Source organism: Petaurus breviceps, unplaced genomic scaffold, assembly GCF_028583685.1.
Source record: "Petaurus breviceps papuanus isolate PSGF00001 unplaced genomic scaffold, PetGlider_PUasm1.0 80, whole genome shotgun sequence".
Lineage (NCBI taxonomy): Eukaryota > Metazoa > Chordata > Mammalia > Diprotodontia > Petauridae > Petaurus > Petaurus breviceps.
Window position 1 is genome coordinate 4,014,418 of NW_027186540.1, and position 15,769 is coordinate 4,030,186.

The 15,769-nt window shown below is 37.6% G+C and overlaps 1 protein-coding gene across 8 annotated transcripts in view; it reads right to left on the reverse strand.

The window, feature by feature from the left end:
- Positions 1 to 15,453, reverse strand: part of LOC138175985 (regulator of nonsense transcripts 2) — a 201,454-nt gene extending 186,001 nt beyond the window's left edge. For 5 of the 8 annotated variants that reach the window (XM_069106651.1, XM_069106652.1, XM_069106645.1 and 2 more), the window contains exons 1-3: positions 14,479 to 14,605; positions 9,016 to 9,395; positions 4,841 to 5,620 (exon numbers count right to left, since the gene is read on the reverse strand). In XM_069106651.1, the coding sequence (XP_068962752.1) occupies positions 4,841 to 5,620; positions 9,016 to 9,377 (1,142 nt within the window). In that variant the 5' untranslated portion in view covers positions 9,378 to 9,395; positions 14,479 to 14,605. Of the gene's footprint in view, positions 1 to 4,840; positions 5,621 to 9,015; positions 9,396 to 14,177; positions 14,341 to 14,478; positions 14,606 to 14,644; positions 14,972 to 15,327 lie in introns of those variants that run through there. The other 3 variants (XM_069106647.1, XM_069106648.1, XM_069106646.1) reach the window with 3 other exon arrangements.
- Between the last annotated feature and the right edge of the window lie 316 nt (positions 15,454 to 15,769).

Sequence of the window (15,769 nt, forward strand, 5' to 3'; positions counted from 1 at the left end):
ACACACACACACACACACACACACACACACACACACACACACACACAACTAGCCACGTGACCTTGGGCAAGTTACTTAATCCCAACTGCCCTCCAAAAAAGCAAAAATAAAGAAATATTAGAATCCTTTTTGTCTCCATTTTGAAACTAATTTAACTATAGGAATACACAAATGCCTTCCTCTTGCAGCATGGCCGTAAGAAAAGTAAAGGATGGTGATGTTGTTTTTGTCTGAACAAAATGAGAAAGTATTGTGGCAATGTATTAAAAACTGTTCACTTTAAATCTTGATATATTAGAGCAGAATTTAGTTCAAAGATTCTCTTTTGATATCTTCTTAAACACAAATATTTTACAATTATCTGATTATGTGAATTAAATGTACTAAGACAACAATATTTTTGTCCATGTGGTGATTAAAACCTCCCCATATTCCAACTACTCAAATAACACAGTATATTTAGGCTTACTATGTTTGCTGAATATATTACCTAGAGTTAATGTTTTATAACAAGGCATAGATAAGAGAATCAAGTTTTTCTGCTTAGAAATGACTTTTTTAAAAAACAGATTTCTAATAAGTGAAAATTGTGTCCATAGCGTATTATATTCAACTATTATTTTACTACAAATGATAGTCAGACCAGTATTTTGACCCAGCGTACAAAACAGCCCCAGACCTGAAGCAAGGACAACTAGTGGAAGATAAATTCAGGAGTCATTCTAAGGGCTATCTGCTATCTATTTTCTAATGGTATTAAGATTCTTACTTCTTCCAAACTACCCATGTGGACAAAGTAACCAAAGAAACATGGGCTGGATGAGAGTACTATTAGGTGAATTCATACACAGTTCAACAGTCAAAGAATATTAAGGTCAGCATAAAGTTATCTCTGGTGAAATATCACAAGGATTTGTCTTGGACCTATCTAGTTTACTACATTTATCAATGCCTTGGATACAATCATAGAAAGCATAATTACAAAATCTACAAATTTCACAGAATCAGAAAGGTGAGTTAATACAGTAGAAAGAACCAAAGATTCAAAGTTACCTCTACAAGACAGTGCATTAAATGAAAACCAGCAATATTATATTCAGCTAGGATTTGTGTAGATTGCTATACTTAAGTTATAAAAAAAGTCAATTACACATCAAATTCAGAGTATAAAAGACCTAGATTGGTCATGTGAAAAAAAAAAAAGCCTTTATTTTTTACTCTTTAATGACTTAATGAGTAAAGAATGTATTGCAGCTTCGGTTCATGCAATTAGATACATTAATCCAGAATATCCACAATCCAGAAGAAAGAGGTACAGAGTATAATAGTAGTCTGCACCAATCAGCAGACATCTGGAATACTTCGTTGAGCTTCAAGCATATTTTAATGAATGGCAGTGTAAAGGGTGGGTTTTGGGGGGAAAGGGGGGAAGTAACCAGTATGACAAGGGGTCTAGAAACCATGTCCTATTAAGAACATGAAATATTTGGCCTGAAAGAAGATACAAGAAGGCATAACAGCAGTCTTCAAAAAACTAAAAGACTGCTACTCTGACAAAGGATGAAATTTGTTCTGGGACATACCAGAACAGAGATGTCTATTTAGGTATCCAATGATGGACTGTGCGGTTGTGCCATTAAATAATAAGCTCTGTATCACTGGAGTTATATAAGCAGAGGTTAAATGACCATTTGTCAGGAAATCTGTACTAAGTACTTCCAAAATGGGTGAGAATGATGAGGATGATCTCTAGGTCTATTCCACCCTATCTTATATTATACCAGTTGTAACAATTCTCTTTCCCTGAATTAATATCATATGCTGAAATCGGATAGTAAAAAAAATTAAAAGCAAGCACATTCAACCAGAAGAAATTAGCACATGCCTGTTCAATATCTGTAGGTAATTTATATACCTGTACCAGATTAAAATTTAAGCTCCTAGAAAATAAGAACTAGCTTCAATAATGCTCTATATAGCAACATAGTATTTTGGAAGCATTATGTCAACTGTCAAAACCCAATGAGAACCTTTCCCAAAAATAAATATCAGTTCTCATATGGCATTGGGTCTTTCATGTGCTCTCTATACAGCTGTAACAAATATTATTCATCTGCATTCTAGTGGACTGGAGATATATAAATAACATGGTGGATAGTGTTGGACTTGGTTCAAATCTTCCCTCAAACCCTCTCTAGTTGAGTGACTCTGGGCAAATCACTTAACCTCTCTGGGTGCCTCCTGTGCAAAATAGGGACAATAATATCACATATCTCACAGGACTTTTGTGAGGATCAAATGAGATTAACTACATAAAAGGGCTTTACAGACCTTAAAGGACTATATAAATGCTAGAACATTTTTGTAACCTTCGCACCAACCACAGTCTACTACATATAGAAGACACTTAATAAGTGTCTTAAACAGAATTTATTGTTAAAAATCAATTATGTGGCCCCATTTTCCCCTACTTTTTAATATGAAAATATGTATTTTGGTTCAAAATAATACAAAATGTAGTCTCTGATTAAAAACTAATGAAATACACCAATGATCTCTGATATCTGATATCCAAAACATACAGGCAACTAACAGAAATATAGAAGACAAAAAGCCATTCTCCAATAGATAAGTGGTCAAAGAATATTAACAAGTAGTTCTCAGAGATTTGCAAACTCTTTTACAACTATGTGAAAGAAGGCTCCAAATCACAGTATCACAACCAACAAATTAGCAATTATGACAAAAAGAGGAATAGTCAATGCTGTCAAGGTTGCAGAAAGACAGGCACATTAATTCACTGTTGGTAGAGCTGTGAATTGGTCAAACCACTGGGAAAAGAAATTTGGAAAGCAAATAAAGTGACTAAAAATGTCCATAACCTCATACCCAGAGATTCCATTACTAGACATTTACCTCAAAGAATAAATGATAAAAAGTTATCAAATATACCAAATATTTATAGCATCACTTTTTTTTGTAATAGCAAAGAACTGGAAACAGAATCCATTAGCTGGAGGAATGGCTAATTAAGTTGTCATACATGAACATAATGGATTATTACTATACTGTAAGAAAACATGGATATAGTGAATACAGGGAAGCAGGGGAAGATTCCTATGAACTCATGCAAAATGAAGTAAGCAGAACCAGAAAAATAATATAGACAATGACTACAACAATGTAAATGGAAAGAATAACAACAAAAGAACCAAAACTCACTGCTACAAAACTATAAATACCAAACTTAACCACAGAGTGGAAAAGGCACCTTTCTCTTTTTCCTTACAAAGGCTAAATTCTACAGCTGTGGAACATGCACATTATGTCATACTTTTTAGAAAATCTGTTAGTTTGGCTAACCTGTTTTTTCCCTCTTTTTCATGCTTTGCTATACGGGATGATTCTCTAGGAGGGGAGTAAAGTGGACAGAATGGGAAATGTAGGTGATATAAAAACAAAAGATATCAAAAAATTTTAAGAACTAATTAAATCTAAAACGTGACCATTTTTAAATCACCCAATATAAAACCACTTAATACTATAAAATGCATTTTGAGATTCCTTTTCAAAATTTACAAAAGCCCTGGATGTTCAAAGACAGAGGCTTATAGGATCAGAGGTTAGAGCTAGAAGGGACTTTCAGAGGACCACTAAGTCAAATATTTTCTTTTTACATATGAGAAAAATGAGGCCCTGAATAGTTAAGTGATTTGCTAAAGTCACACAGGTAAAATGGTAGATATGGGATTTGAATTCTGGTCCTCTGCTACTAAACTGGTTGAACACCTTGAATTTCCTCTAGCAAATACAGACAGAGTCCATAACTTTCATTTCTCTCCAGTCTCTCCCATTTGCAGTCCTTTTCTCATTAAAAACACTCATTTATATCTCTTGTGCTGATTCGGTGGCCTCCCTGGTCTATCCTAAGGGCCACTTAAAACCACAATTCCTACTATTATAAACAGAGGTGAAGACAGGAAAGCCCCCCCTTCCTTTAATAATACCTGACAGTAACCACATGAAACTTTCCTGTTCACTGATAACTTCTTTATTGCCTCTTCCCTCCCACCAAAAAATTAATTACTGTAGCTACACTGCCTACAGGTGGTAGCATGTTAATCTTTTATAGCTCTACGTGTTAATGCAATGCTAAAACTTTTGACATTTGGATCCAAATTGAAGACTTTTCTGTACATATGAGAAGGTTAAGTACTATATCCCATCAGTTCTCCAGAATACATTCCCTTGGGATTTGGGAGGGGCTCCTCTAACATAGTTTACATAGTAGTCTACAAGTAATTTGCTTAGCAAATTAAGGAACTTCTCAAGTCAATGTCAAGGTATTGAGTCCAAAATTCATAAATCTGAACTACTACTCTAGATGCCTTTATATTGTACCGGCATCTGACATTGATATGGATAATCCAAAATAGAAATAATGAAAGTAAATCTACTGTATCAAGTGCAGTTAGAAAAGAGAAAGGGATAAGGCTATACAAAGAAAAGTAAAAGCAAATAAGTAACAGTTAAAGTGACAGAAAACAAAATGCTATTCCCAATTTAAATGAGAGAATCAAAACTGAATAGAAATGGAAGAAATAAGCCACAAAGTAAAAACCACAATACTCGCCAGACTCTAAAACAAACAAAATCTCCTATAGTTTCATAGTCAAACATGAGTTCTTAAAAGTATGACATAAAAAATTTCCTGGTATTTTAAGGAATCACCTGCAATCAGCCCCTTTTCCATAAGTTTTTTTCAGTGGCATCGTGATTTAACATTTAAGTATGTGCTCCAATATAAATTCTCAACTCCTGAGAAACATTTGAAAATCACCTGTTTTGTCTCTCAATATTCTGTAGCTCCCTGTGGTCCCTTTTCAGGTGTTTGGTCAAAGACGTAAAGTATTCTTTTAACAGGTTCTGGAAAGGCTGTTGCTTCTCTGGGCTGATTATTTCACTAGGAGGAAAACTCAAGTTAAACTTCTCTGCAGCACCTTTCACTTTCCTTGGTACCAATCCAGCAATATCATCCCCACAATGCCTGCAAAAGCTAATCACCACAGACACATGAGTGTGGGATTCCCGGTCAGCATTAATAATGTTTTTCAGCTGTTCATAGATTAAGGACAGACCTTCTTTGTCAGTGAAAATCCCCACTATGGTCAATTCTGCAATGAAACGCAAGTCAGTTCTTAGTTTGGTAATGTTAGGAGTTTTCTCCTCTTTTCTTGCTTCAAAATGTTTTTTCCAAACCTGAAGCAAAGATGGGGCGAAGTCAGCATAGCGCTGGTGAAAGAGAGAGCACAAGTGCACAGCACAGTTTACATCAGAAATTTTTAGCTTAGCTTCCACAATAGAAGCAACAGCTTCTGCAATGTATTTGCTTAAATTGAGGCCATTAAAATCATGGGACAAGGAGTCTCTCTGTTGCTCCGTAATAGTTTTCAATTTCTTGACAAAAGCTGTATTTTTCTTCAAACTTGAGTCCAATTTGCTAAAGAAATTCTCCTCCGGTCGGTTGTCTGGTGCGTTTTGGTTTTTGCTTCGGAGGTCCTTCCTTGCTTGATGTCGTTCCCATGCTTCCTGATGAAGCTGATGGGATTCTTCTTTCTCTCTACATAAAAACAAAACAAATAATATCTTGTGTTAGAATGAGTCATTTATAAATCATATATCATAAAAACAGCACTCTCATAATTTAAGCCCAGAAGCTCAAGCAGAAATTACTGAACTAAAATGGCAGTATGAGCTTTATTTAACCAAGGCACTTGCATTAATGTTGGTATTCTTTCCAAAAATGTAAATGTTAACTTTCACTATTTTGAATATTTTGAGAATTGTCTTATGTGATCAAATGAAGAATATATTCATTTTATTTGCTGAAAGCACTAATTTTGGGTGATAAGGCATTGTAAGGAACCAAATTAAATTCAAAATGATCTTAAGTTGGGAAAGTAGATAAAGTCAGATATAATAATGTTTATATTAGAATATTAATTATATTTAATAATTAAAATATTAATTATATTAATAAATAAAAATAGTAATGGACAATTAGGGGATAAAATATCTCTGAAGGAAAATTCTTGGCTTCAAGGGTTGGGCTAGATAACCTTCAAAGTTCCTTTAATCTATAGTCCTATGACTGGGTTTGTTAAAAATAGTGGGCAAGACCATTTTCCTCCACAAGGTCCTACTTCAATGCCTCCTTGTGGCATAGTTAGGTAATCCTAGGTTTCTAAAGGCTATGCAAGCAAAGTACAAGATCTGTCAAATGAGGATTAACAGTGTTTTTTTAAAAATCCACAAAATCTTTAACAAAATAGATAAAACAGAGGACTCACAAGTTAAATTTAAGCCAACAATATAATACTATAGTTAAAAAGTAACAAACTAAAAGATGAATCAATAAAAATGTAGAAACCATACACCCTCTATTCCACAGTGGTCAAAGTGTTTAAAGAAGTAACTTGGCTGATCTGAAATGCCCAAAATTCGAAAGCAGACAAAAAATCTGGAAAGGAACCACAGTACGTCAATAGGAATTATTAAAAGTCCTACCATACTACCAAAGGCTAATGAACAATATATAAATGGCCTCTATCAGAAGCAGTACAATGGAAAGACAAGAGCATGCCTGGGTTGGAAGTCCAAGATCTACTATTAACTACCTGCATGACCTCAAAACTAAGTTTCTTCATCTATAAAATGAGTCCTTTCCAGATGTGAATCCTTAAGAAACCCTTAAAAAATGAAACAGCATAAGGCAACATATCCATTGTTAAGTGCATAATTTTTAAAATCTGCTTTTCACATGAGTTGATGACATTTATACTCCCAAGACAGTTTTTGACAAATAGCTATGTGCCATTAATAATACAAAGAAAATTGGAACACAAATTCAGAAAATCCTTGGGACTCAAGGTTTTAAATATTCTTAGGCCAATTACTGCTGCCTTGATTCCAGGGGACACCCTGCTTGTTAAAGAAAGGTGCTATGATGTGTTCAGAAAAAGTGCTAAATTTTCTGCTCAAGAAAGTTTTTAAAGGTTTCTATTTGATAGAATCAGAAAAAACTAAAAGAACAGTAGGAAATGAATTGCTTTACAAAGTGTGCAATTTTCCCCAATGATTTTTCCTAATACTTTTCTATATTTGGAGATCTCTAAAACTTGTAACCTGGAAGCTTTTGATACTACTATCTTTCCCCTCCCATAGATAATTCCTCCTCCTTAAGCCTCAAAGACACTGAATTCTCTTAGCTCTCTTGCCCATTTAACTCCTTTGTTTCTCATCTCCTCACCATTTAGAGTAGGGGCTCCCCCAGAGTTCTATCTTTGGGCCAATTCTCTATGTACTCCCAGTAATCCTACCATTTAGAGTAGGGGCTCCCCCAGTTCTATCTTTGGGCCAATTCTCTATGTACTCCCAGTAATCCTACTCATTTCCATGGCTTCAATTACCACCTCTCCAAGTGCCTAAGGCACATCTTCACCTAGGTGTCTCACTTATAATTCAAATTCAGATTCAAATCCAAGTTCATCTTTTTCTTCCAACCAACTCTTCCTGCTGACTTCATGATTTCTGTAGGTGCTGACACTATTCACACAGTCTTTCTTTTGGTAACCTCAAGGTAAACTCAACTTTTCCCTCCTTCCTTGCCTCTAAGATCCTTTGAAATGATGATTCCAGCTTTTGCTACCTCTCCTCTCTATTTCCACAGTCATGAACCCAGTTCAGAGTCTTTAATTCTTTTCTATTCGTCTGATTAGAATAGTTTCCTAACAGTTCTTTCCACTTCTATCCACCTTCATACCATTACAAGGATAACATTTGTTAAGCATAGATCTGGTCATGTCATTCCCGGGTTCAAGAATCCACAGGGCTCCCTACTGCCTACCAGTTAAATTTCCTTTTCCTGACATTCAAATACCTTTGCAACATCAATCCACCCTAACTTTCCAGGCTTATCTTACATTACTACATTTTATGCATGCTATACTCCAGTCAAATGAGTTAATTCTGCCCCACCAAATGTCAATTGTAGTGATATGTTTGTGCTCACTTCCCATCTTTGATATCCCACCGGGCAACAAACTTTCCACTAACACTTCCTATAGCATTCCATTTCAAAATGAATACGCACATGAGTATCAGTATCACAACTACCTGGACTTAGCCTCCTATTATAAGCTCCTTGAGAGCAGCTACCATTACAGTGTATGAACTTTTTATCTCCCTGGAACCTACCAAAGTATTCTATTTTTTTTTTTAAAGCAATCGGGGTTAAGTAACCTGCTCAAGGTTACACGGCCAGTTATTTCTGGGTGTGGTGCTGAGTATCTGAGCCCGGATTTGATCCAGGTCATCCTGACACTGGAGCCGGTGCTCTTACTCGCTGAGCCACCTGGCCACCCCTAAGCAATTGGGGTTAAGTAACTTGCTCAAGGTTACACGGCCAGGTGTTTCTGGGTGGGTGCTGAGTGTCTGAGCCCGGGATTCGATCTCCAGGTCTTCTCAACACTGGAGCCGGTGCTCTTACTCGCTGTGCTACCTGGCCGCCCCAAAGTACTCTAGATGTTTACTTTATTGATTTCACCAATTTTGAAACTGGGAAAGCTACTCCAACAAGTTAATTTATTTTAATCATAAAAGAGGTGAACACGATATCTTATCACTTAAACAAACAGTGAGTTTTGCTTCATCTTACTGCCCTATGCAAAACACTCTACTCACTCAATGTGTTTTTAGAATATATTAACTAAATAGATTCACACTAAAGAACAGATTAATAATTGATGACTTGCCAAATATTCCCCCAATTCAAAAGATAAAGTCAAAACTTATTCTAAAGATAATAATTTCATTTTAATTTTTTTAAACTCGTTATTCCTTCAAAAAGAAAATCAGAAAAACATCTGGGAGCACAAGAACAGTCCAGTGACCTCTCAGGTCCTTTGCTTCTCTGAATATCTAATTCTATACAGAAATCAATAAAACACTCCTTACTTCAGCTGAGCAGCTGCTTCTTCTTGCTGACGTTTCTCCCGTTCTTCTTGCTTCTTTCTCTCTTCTTCTTCGAGCTTCTTCTTTTCTTCCTCTTCTCGTCTCTTTAATTCTTCCTCAGCTTTGACCTTCTCTTCCTCTTTTTTCTTCCGCTCCTTGTCCTCTTTTTTTCGTTTGTCTTCCTCCAATTTTTTCTTCTTATCCTCAGGCACTTTAACTACATCTCTCTTGGTGGTAAGTTTGACATCATCTTTTGTTTTTTCCCTGCTATTTACTGGTCGCCTTTCACTACACTCCTTTTCTTTGTTATTTAATAAAGATTCTTTTTCTTCCATACTTGTTGACTTTTTGCGCTCAGCTGGCATTATGTTATCCAGGAAAATCTGCAAAAATAAAAGACCATCAGTACTTTAAGTCTGTTATTTTCCTTAGCAATGTGTAGTATGCCTTTTTTCCTAAAAAAGAATTACAACTTGAAAGCCAGTTAAAATTAAATATTAATCAATTTGTATAAAACTAAAGTATATGCTGTGATAATTTTAACCCTTTTATCACTATCTACATGCCTTTCAAAATTTTTTAAATATCTTCCTTCATTCAAACATTTCATAAATATTTACAAAAGTAGTTTACACAATATTCCTCAGAAGCATTTTATACCTCCAGAAAATAAAGTATAGATGGTTTGTCCAACATTATATGAAGCCATGAAAAGACTGTAAGATTCCTACTTTTTACTTCACTGATATAATCAATAGGTCATATTAACTACTACAAGAAAAAATGATCTGAGTAAAACATTAAAACCAAATTTCTCCAAGCATCACAATAAAGAAACTTTTCATGAGGTAGAATATCTTTTTTTGGTTGATACTCTACAACAGTGGGTCTTAACCTGTGGCCTATGAATTTGTTTTGTGGTTTTCTAAAATATTTTGATAACTGTATTTCAATATAGTTGGTTTTCCTTTGCAATTCTATGTATTTTTTTATGCATTTAAAAACAAAGAAGGAAAGGGGAGAGAAGACTGAAATCACTATAATGTGAAGGCAAAAATCTAGCCATAAGATACAATTATAACACTAAGAGGCAGTTTGCTGTAACAGATAAAGAGACTGCCTTAGAATCAGGAAGAACAAGGAAGACCTCAGGAAACTCTACATTTGAGTTCTGCCTACAACAAATAATGACTATGTGACTCTAGGCAAGTAAATCTTTCAATGCCCAGTCAATCATTCTTCAAAGTGAAAGCCAAATTCAGGTACTTATTTTACATACATATGAAAAAAAATGCCAAGATGCATTTAAGGAAGAGTAATATTACAAATATTCTAAAAGTGTGCCTTAAAAGTTGCACATGAAATTTTCAAAGTGTTTTAAAGTTCAGATTGAACAAAGAATAATGCAAAGTATTTATCAAACAAAATATTTTCAATAAATGTTTATGACATTAATTACAATTTCATGTTCTTCATGAATTACTTCATCTGTTGAGGGACACGAGGTAAATGTTGATACCATTGTTTCTCCATGCTCCTTTCTGATTCTTTCCTCTTCCTTCCAATTTTCTTGGCCTATGTAGCCTAACAGAGCTAAGTTCTCTTAGTCCAGAATCATAATTTACTGTTTTATTTTAATTCCTTTAAATACAGATGCACAGAAGTAAATGTACCAAATCAGCAACATTTAGCTATCTGGAAATGCAGTTGCCAATTCTTATAATTCTTAAAAATAACTGCTTTAATAGGGAGTTTTAATAGATGGCTCTTAACACATTACCTTAAAAGCAAACAATAATATTCAGGGCTCTGACATCAGACTGAGTTAAGTTCTGAACATGGTTCCTAACTTTATAATGAATGAAACTCAACATTGCTTGTTTCAATAAAATGTACTTAGCAACTGACACCTGGGTGTAAGATCAAACTAAACCTGAACAAGCATTTAAGAGTTGCATTTTGTTCATACTAAATTATTTTCAAAATATTACTATCTCTACAGTATTCAAACAATTTGAAATACCCTCTGCCTTTTGAGTAGATCTCCTGTGAAAGATTTAAAGGAGGACAAAGGCAACTGGAGGGATGGGAAGGTATTTGATATTGCACCAGCAAAGGAGCACTCACACAACCTATGGATTATGGATCAATTACTACTTTGAAGCAAATAGCAATGTCAACACAGGATTTAATGTTTATTAAATTCTAATATTTATTAATTCTAATTTTGCATCCAAACAGATACCACTTGATTTCTGTTTGGGTATGAACAAGTGACAGAAACATCAAAAATTTAGCACATTAAGTTACAAAGATGAAATTTAGAGTTCATTCTTCTTCTTAAAAAATAATAAAATCTATCAATTACAAATCTATCATTTCCAAAAATAAAATCTATCAGGGACATTTATAAAGAGAAATCCTTTATGCTTTAATAGCCTTGCAAACGGTATGCATATTTGTATAGTATTAGAAAAAGAAGTTTGGGGGCAGCTAGGTGACGCAGTGAATAGAGCACTGGCCCTGAAGTCAGGAGGACCTGAGTTCAAATCTAGCCTCAGACACTTAATACTTACTAGCCCTGTGACCTTGGGCAAGTCACTTAACCCCAATTGCCCTGCCTTCCCCCCTTCAAAAAGAAAAAAAAAAAGAAAAAGAAGTTTCTCTATTAAATCTTTAATCTTAAAAATATGGAACCAACCCCCTCTATGTCCAGGAAAGACATCACTGTCCATCTGTCTTTACCCTAATTGAATATAAGCTACCAAAGGCCAAAGACTGATTAGCTTGTGTGTGACAGTGTGTGTGCACATACATACATATATACACATATATATAATATATATGGAAACATACATGTATATATACACATATATCTTCAGGGCTTAGCTCAGTGGTTGGCAAATAACCATTTAATATATAAGAATAATTATAATTTAATTATATCAAATAATTTCAAAATATTATGATTTAATAATATTTAGTAAACACTTTTTCATTCACTTGTCCCAGTGCTTTAAATTCATATTTAAAATGAGTCATTAGCAAATTAACCTACCACAAAAAGTTCAGATAAAAACACAATTATCTATATAAACCAGATGGTCTACAGAATTTTTTAAACACAATAAAAGTTTAATCAAACTTTTTCTGTTACTGGAAGGGATGTTGGAAATCAACTTGTCAAACTCCTTCAATTTTAGCACAGGAAATAAAGACCCAGGGAAGTTAAAAGATGATTAAAGTGAGTTAAAGGTGCAGTGCCACAACTAGAACCTCGGTCTCCTGACTTCCTATCCTCTTTCCACTATAACAATTTATCTTCCATATTTAGAAAGCCAAGTGAAGAAAAGTCTACTTGACCCAAACCAAGTGTTGTTTTAACGTTTTAGCTTAAAAGTTCAACTATATACTACATTACTTTTGATATAATGCTGAAATTATTCTAAAATTCTGTAATTCACTACTTGGATCAGGTATAAATGCTGGAAAAGTTTACAATAAGTATTAAAAATAAAGTAAAAGTGTTAAATCTTTTTTATTGAAGCAACAGAATGACCATGAAACATTGCCGAAGAGTTCCCCATTCACAAAGGCAGTTCAGAACAGTGGAAAGAGGACTAGAATTGGAGTTGGGATCTGGGTTCAATTCCTGCCTCTGCTTCTACTACTTGTGTGAAATTATACATGTTACTTAACCTCTTGGGGCCTCAGTTTCTTTACAAAGGGTTGAATTAAATGGCTGTTTTATCTCTAAATCTGTGATCCTGATACCACTATTATCCAAGTCACCCAGAAATGTATTTCATATCTGATTTCTAATAAAGTATTTGAAAAGGCAGGATTTCCATTTGTTGTGAGAAGGCAGCCTAAAGTAATGGAAAAAGCATTGGTCTGAAAATCAGAGGACCTGAGTTCAATTCCCAGCTCAGAGACACTTACTAGCTAGTTGTCTGACCCTGGGAAATGTTGCTAAACCTCTCTGTGCCTCGCTTTCCTCATCTGTAAAATGGGGATAATAATTGAGGCAAGCACTTCAAAACATTTAAGTGCTGTATCAAAGTGAGGTATTATCAACTGTGGATAGGGAAGTCTTCGAACATATTCATTGACTAACATTTGGAAGCGGTTACTTAGCTAGCAGTCCCCCAACAGCACAAAGCACCGGACTACCCACTTCTCTATACTGAACAAAGAGAATGTGATAGGTATCATTTTCCTTTTGAGAGCTAATAAATAGATTACAGGTCAAAATATAAAATTAGTACTCTAAGAATACTCTTTAAGTCAATAAGAGAATATTGGTTTGCCCTTCGCTCCAATGTTTTTCAAGCTTCTACCAGTCTAAAGAGTATTATTGTACACAAGCCCAACAAATCTGCTTCCTGTCCATAATTTCTATTTTTTAAAGAATAACAGCAGTCACAAGAGTTTGAGTGTGTGTGTGCAAGTTTCACCAACCTTTACTGCAATACGAAGGTCTATAGAGATAAAATGGACCTAACCTAAGTTAACCAAAAACTCCAACACTTAACAGAAGAAAAAATCCACAGTAGATAAAAAGGGTGAGTCTATTAGATTTACTTTCGATTCTCGAGAGTTAATACGTATAGCTCACTTTTACCCTCATGGGCCAATAAAGGCAAAAAAACTAAAGGATAAAAGTAGTACATAAAGAGTCTTCTTGGACAGACAACTTCACTTGGCCCTGCTGTGACAGACCTTAAGACTACGAGTCTCGTGGAGGCCTTCAGCAGGGCACGGTGGAGAAGGGAGCCCGCCAGCCAGAAGGCTCTAAAGAAGTTAAACCCAAATGACACTTCCACAGGACCCTGCACACACCCAAGTCGCTGTCCCACGCGCGCCGGCTGCCCACAGCCCCGCTCACGGCTCTCTGCGGTCTCTCTCTCTTCCTCGTCCCACCTCTGGCCCCGGCAAACTTTCCTTTCCTACACTCCTCTAACACCTCGCTTCACTCGTGGCCCCAGGCTCCCCAGCCACAGGACATACGCAGCTCCACCCGCTCACACGCCCGCTGCACACCTCATGCTCACCCCGCACCGATGCTCCTCCAAGCACCGCTCGCCCCCAACACTCCCCAAAAAACGAAAATTGCCCCTTAACTCTCCCCCCTCCCGGTCCCACGCCCCCCAACTCCCTCGGACCTCTCCACCTCCAGCCCTCGGCCCAGCCCCAGCTCCAAGGGGCGCGCACCCCCTCCTTCTCCTCCGGTGGGCGGAGGCCGGGGGAGGGTGACCCCGTCGCCTCCGTCCCTTCCTCGGTCCCCACAGGGAGCTAAGGTATGGGGGGGGGAGGCGCCTCCTTCGCGTCCCCCCCCCCCGCCCTCCCCCCCCGCCCGCCCCAGGGAGCTGGGAGGGCAGGTTTCCCTCCCTCTAGCCCGCGACTCCTGCCTCAGGAGCTGAGGGTGAATGTGGCGAGGGAAGACGTTCCGTCCCCAGCACTCACCTCTCGCCTGTTGTCAACATCAGCCCCGGGTTTCCCAGCACCAACTCTACCGCTCAGGCTCTCCTCTCTCCCCTCCCCCCCTCACCTATCTCCCTGACGAGGACCCGCCTTCCCCTCAGCTCCCCCTCCCTCCCCCCGCCCGCTGGCCCTCCCGCCCGCCACTCACCAACGCGGACCCGAACTGCGGGTGGGGGCGGGGCGAAGGGAGGTGGAAGAAGAAGCTGTCCTCCCGATTGCCTGAACGAAAGTCTCCCGGCCCGCCAGCTTGCGGGTGGTTGCTGCCACCCGCTCCTTGATTCCTGGATGGCGACCTCCAGATTCTCTACGGAGATCAGAACCACCCCACCCTGACAAGTTTAAGCTGCTGACTGGGAGGGGTCGAGGGGGAGACAAGTGGGCTTTTCAGACAGGCGGCGTCCGGGACAACCTCCTCCACCTCTCTCCACCCACTACCACCTCCTCAACCGGGGGCCCTAGCAAAGGAAAGGAGGAGCGTTCTGACGGCCGGGAGACAGGAAGTGGGTTGGTGACCAGGAAAGGGAGAGAGCAGGAAAGAGAAATACGCAGGCGCAGCCTCACCTAAGGAGGGGGTGAGAACTGGGACATGAGGCCCTGGATGGGAGGAGCCAAGAGCAGCTACGGAAACACGTTGGAGACAAAGTTAACGATAGTTTGACAGCATTGTAAGGGTTAAGGTTTTGAGAAGAAAGTTTGGTGATGGTCGTGTGAGAAGAAAGATTCGGGCTTTGGGAAGGGAGACGAACATAGCAGATACTGTAATAGATTTAGCTACCTAAGGATTCGAAGGGAAAGGGGGCAGCGAAAATAAAGGAATTTTTTAATCTTTACCCAAAAAACCCTCCAATCTTCCAAATAGGAGTCTCAATTCCCACGCCATTCTTGGAAAGAACCAGGTTAAAGTTTGTTTCCGAAAAATTCCCATGAGAACTCCCTGGCCTATTGAGCATGCTCACGTCACCCCCTAACTTTTGAAAACCTTTACATCACCTAACCAATGTCCTGATTTCACTGTAGACAAGAGGAAGCGAAACATCTTGTTACGAGTGTTGGAATGCCTTATGAACGCACCTTTCTCTGTTTTCAGTTCTTCACTTAATGGTGGGATTTCCAGCCTTTTGAGTGTTGCAATATAATATTAAATTTCCCAACAAATCCTCTCCCTTTTATTAAAAGTGCTGTGTACTTAAAATGATCTTGTTCTCCAATCAAAAAGGAAAACACCAGCTATGATGCTTTTGAATTTCTTTGGATCTTTCCATCATGCAAAAAA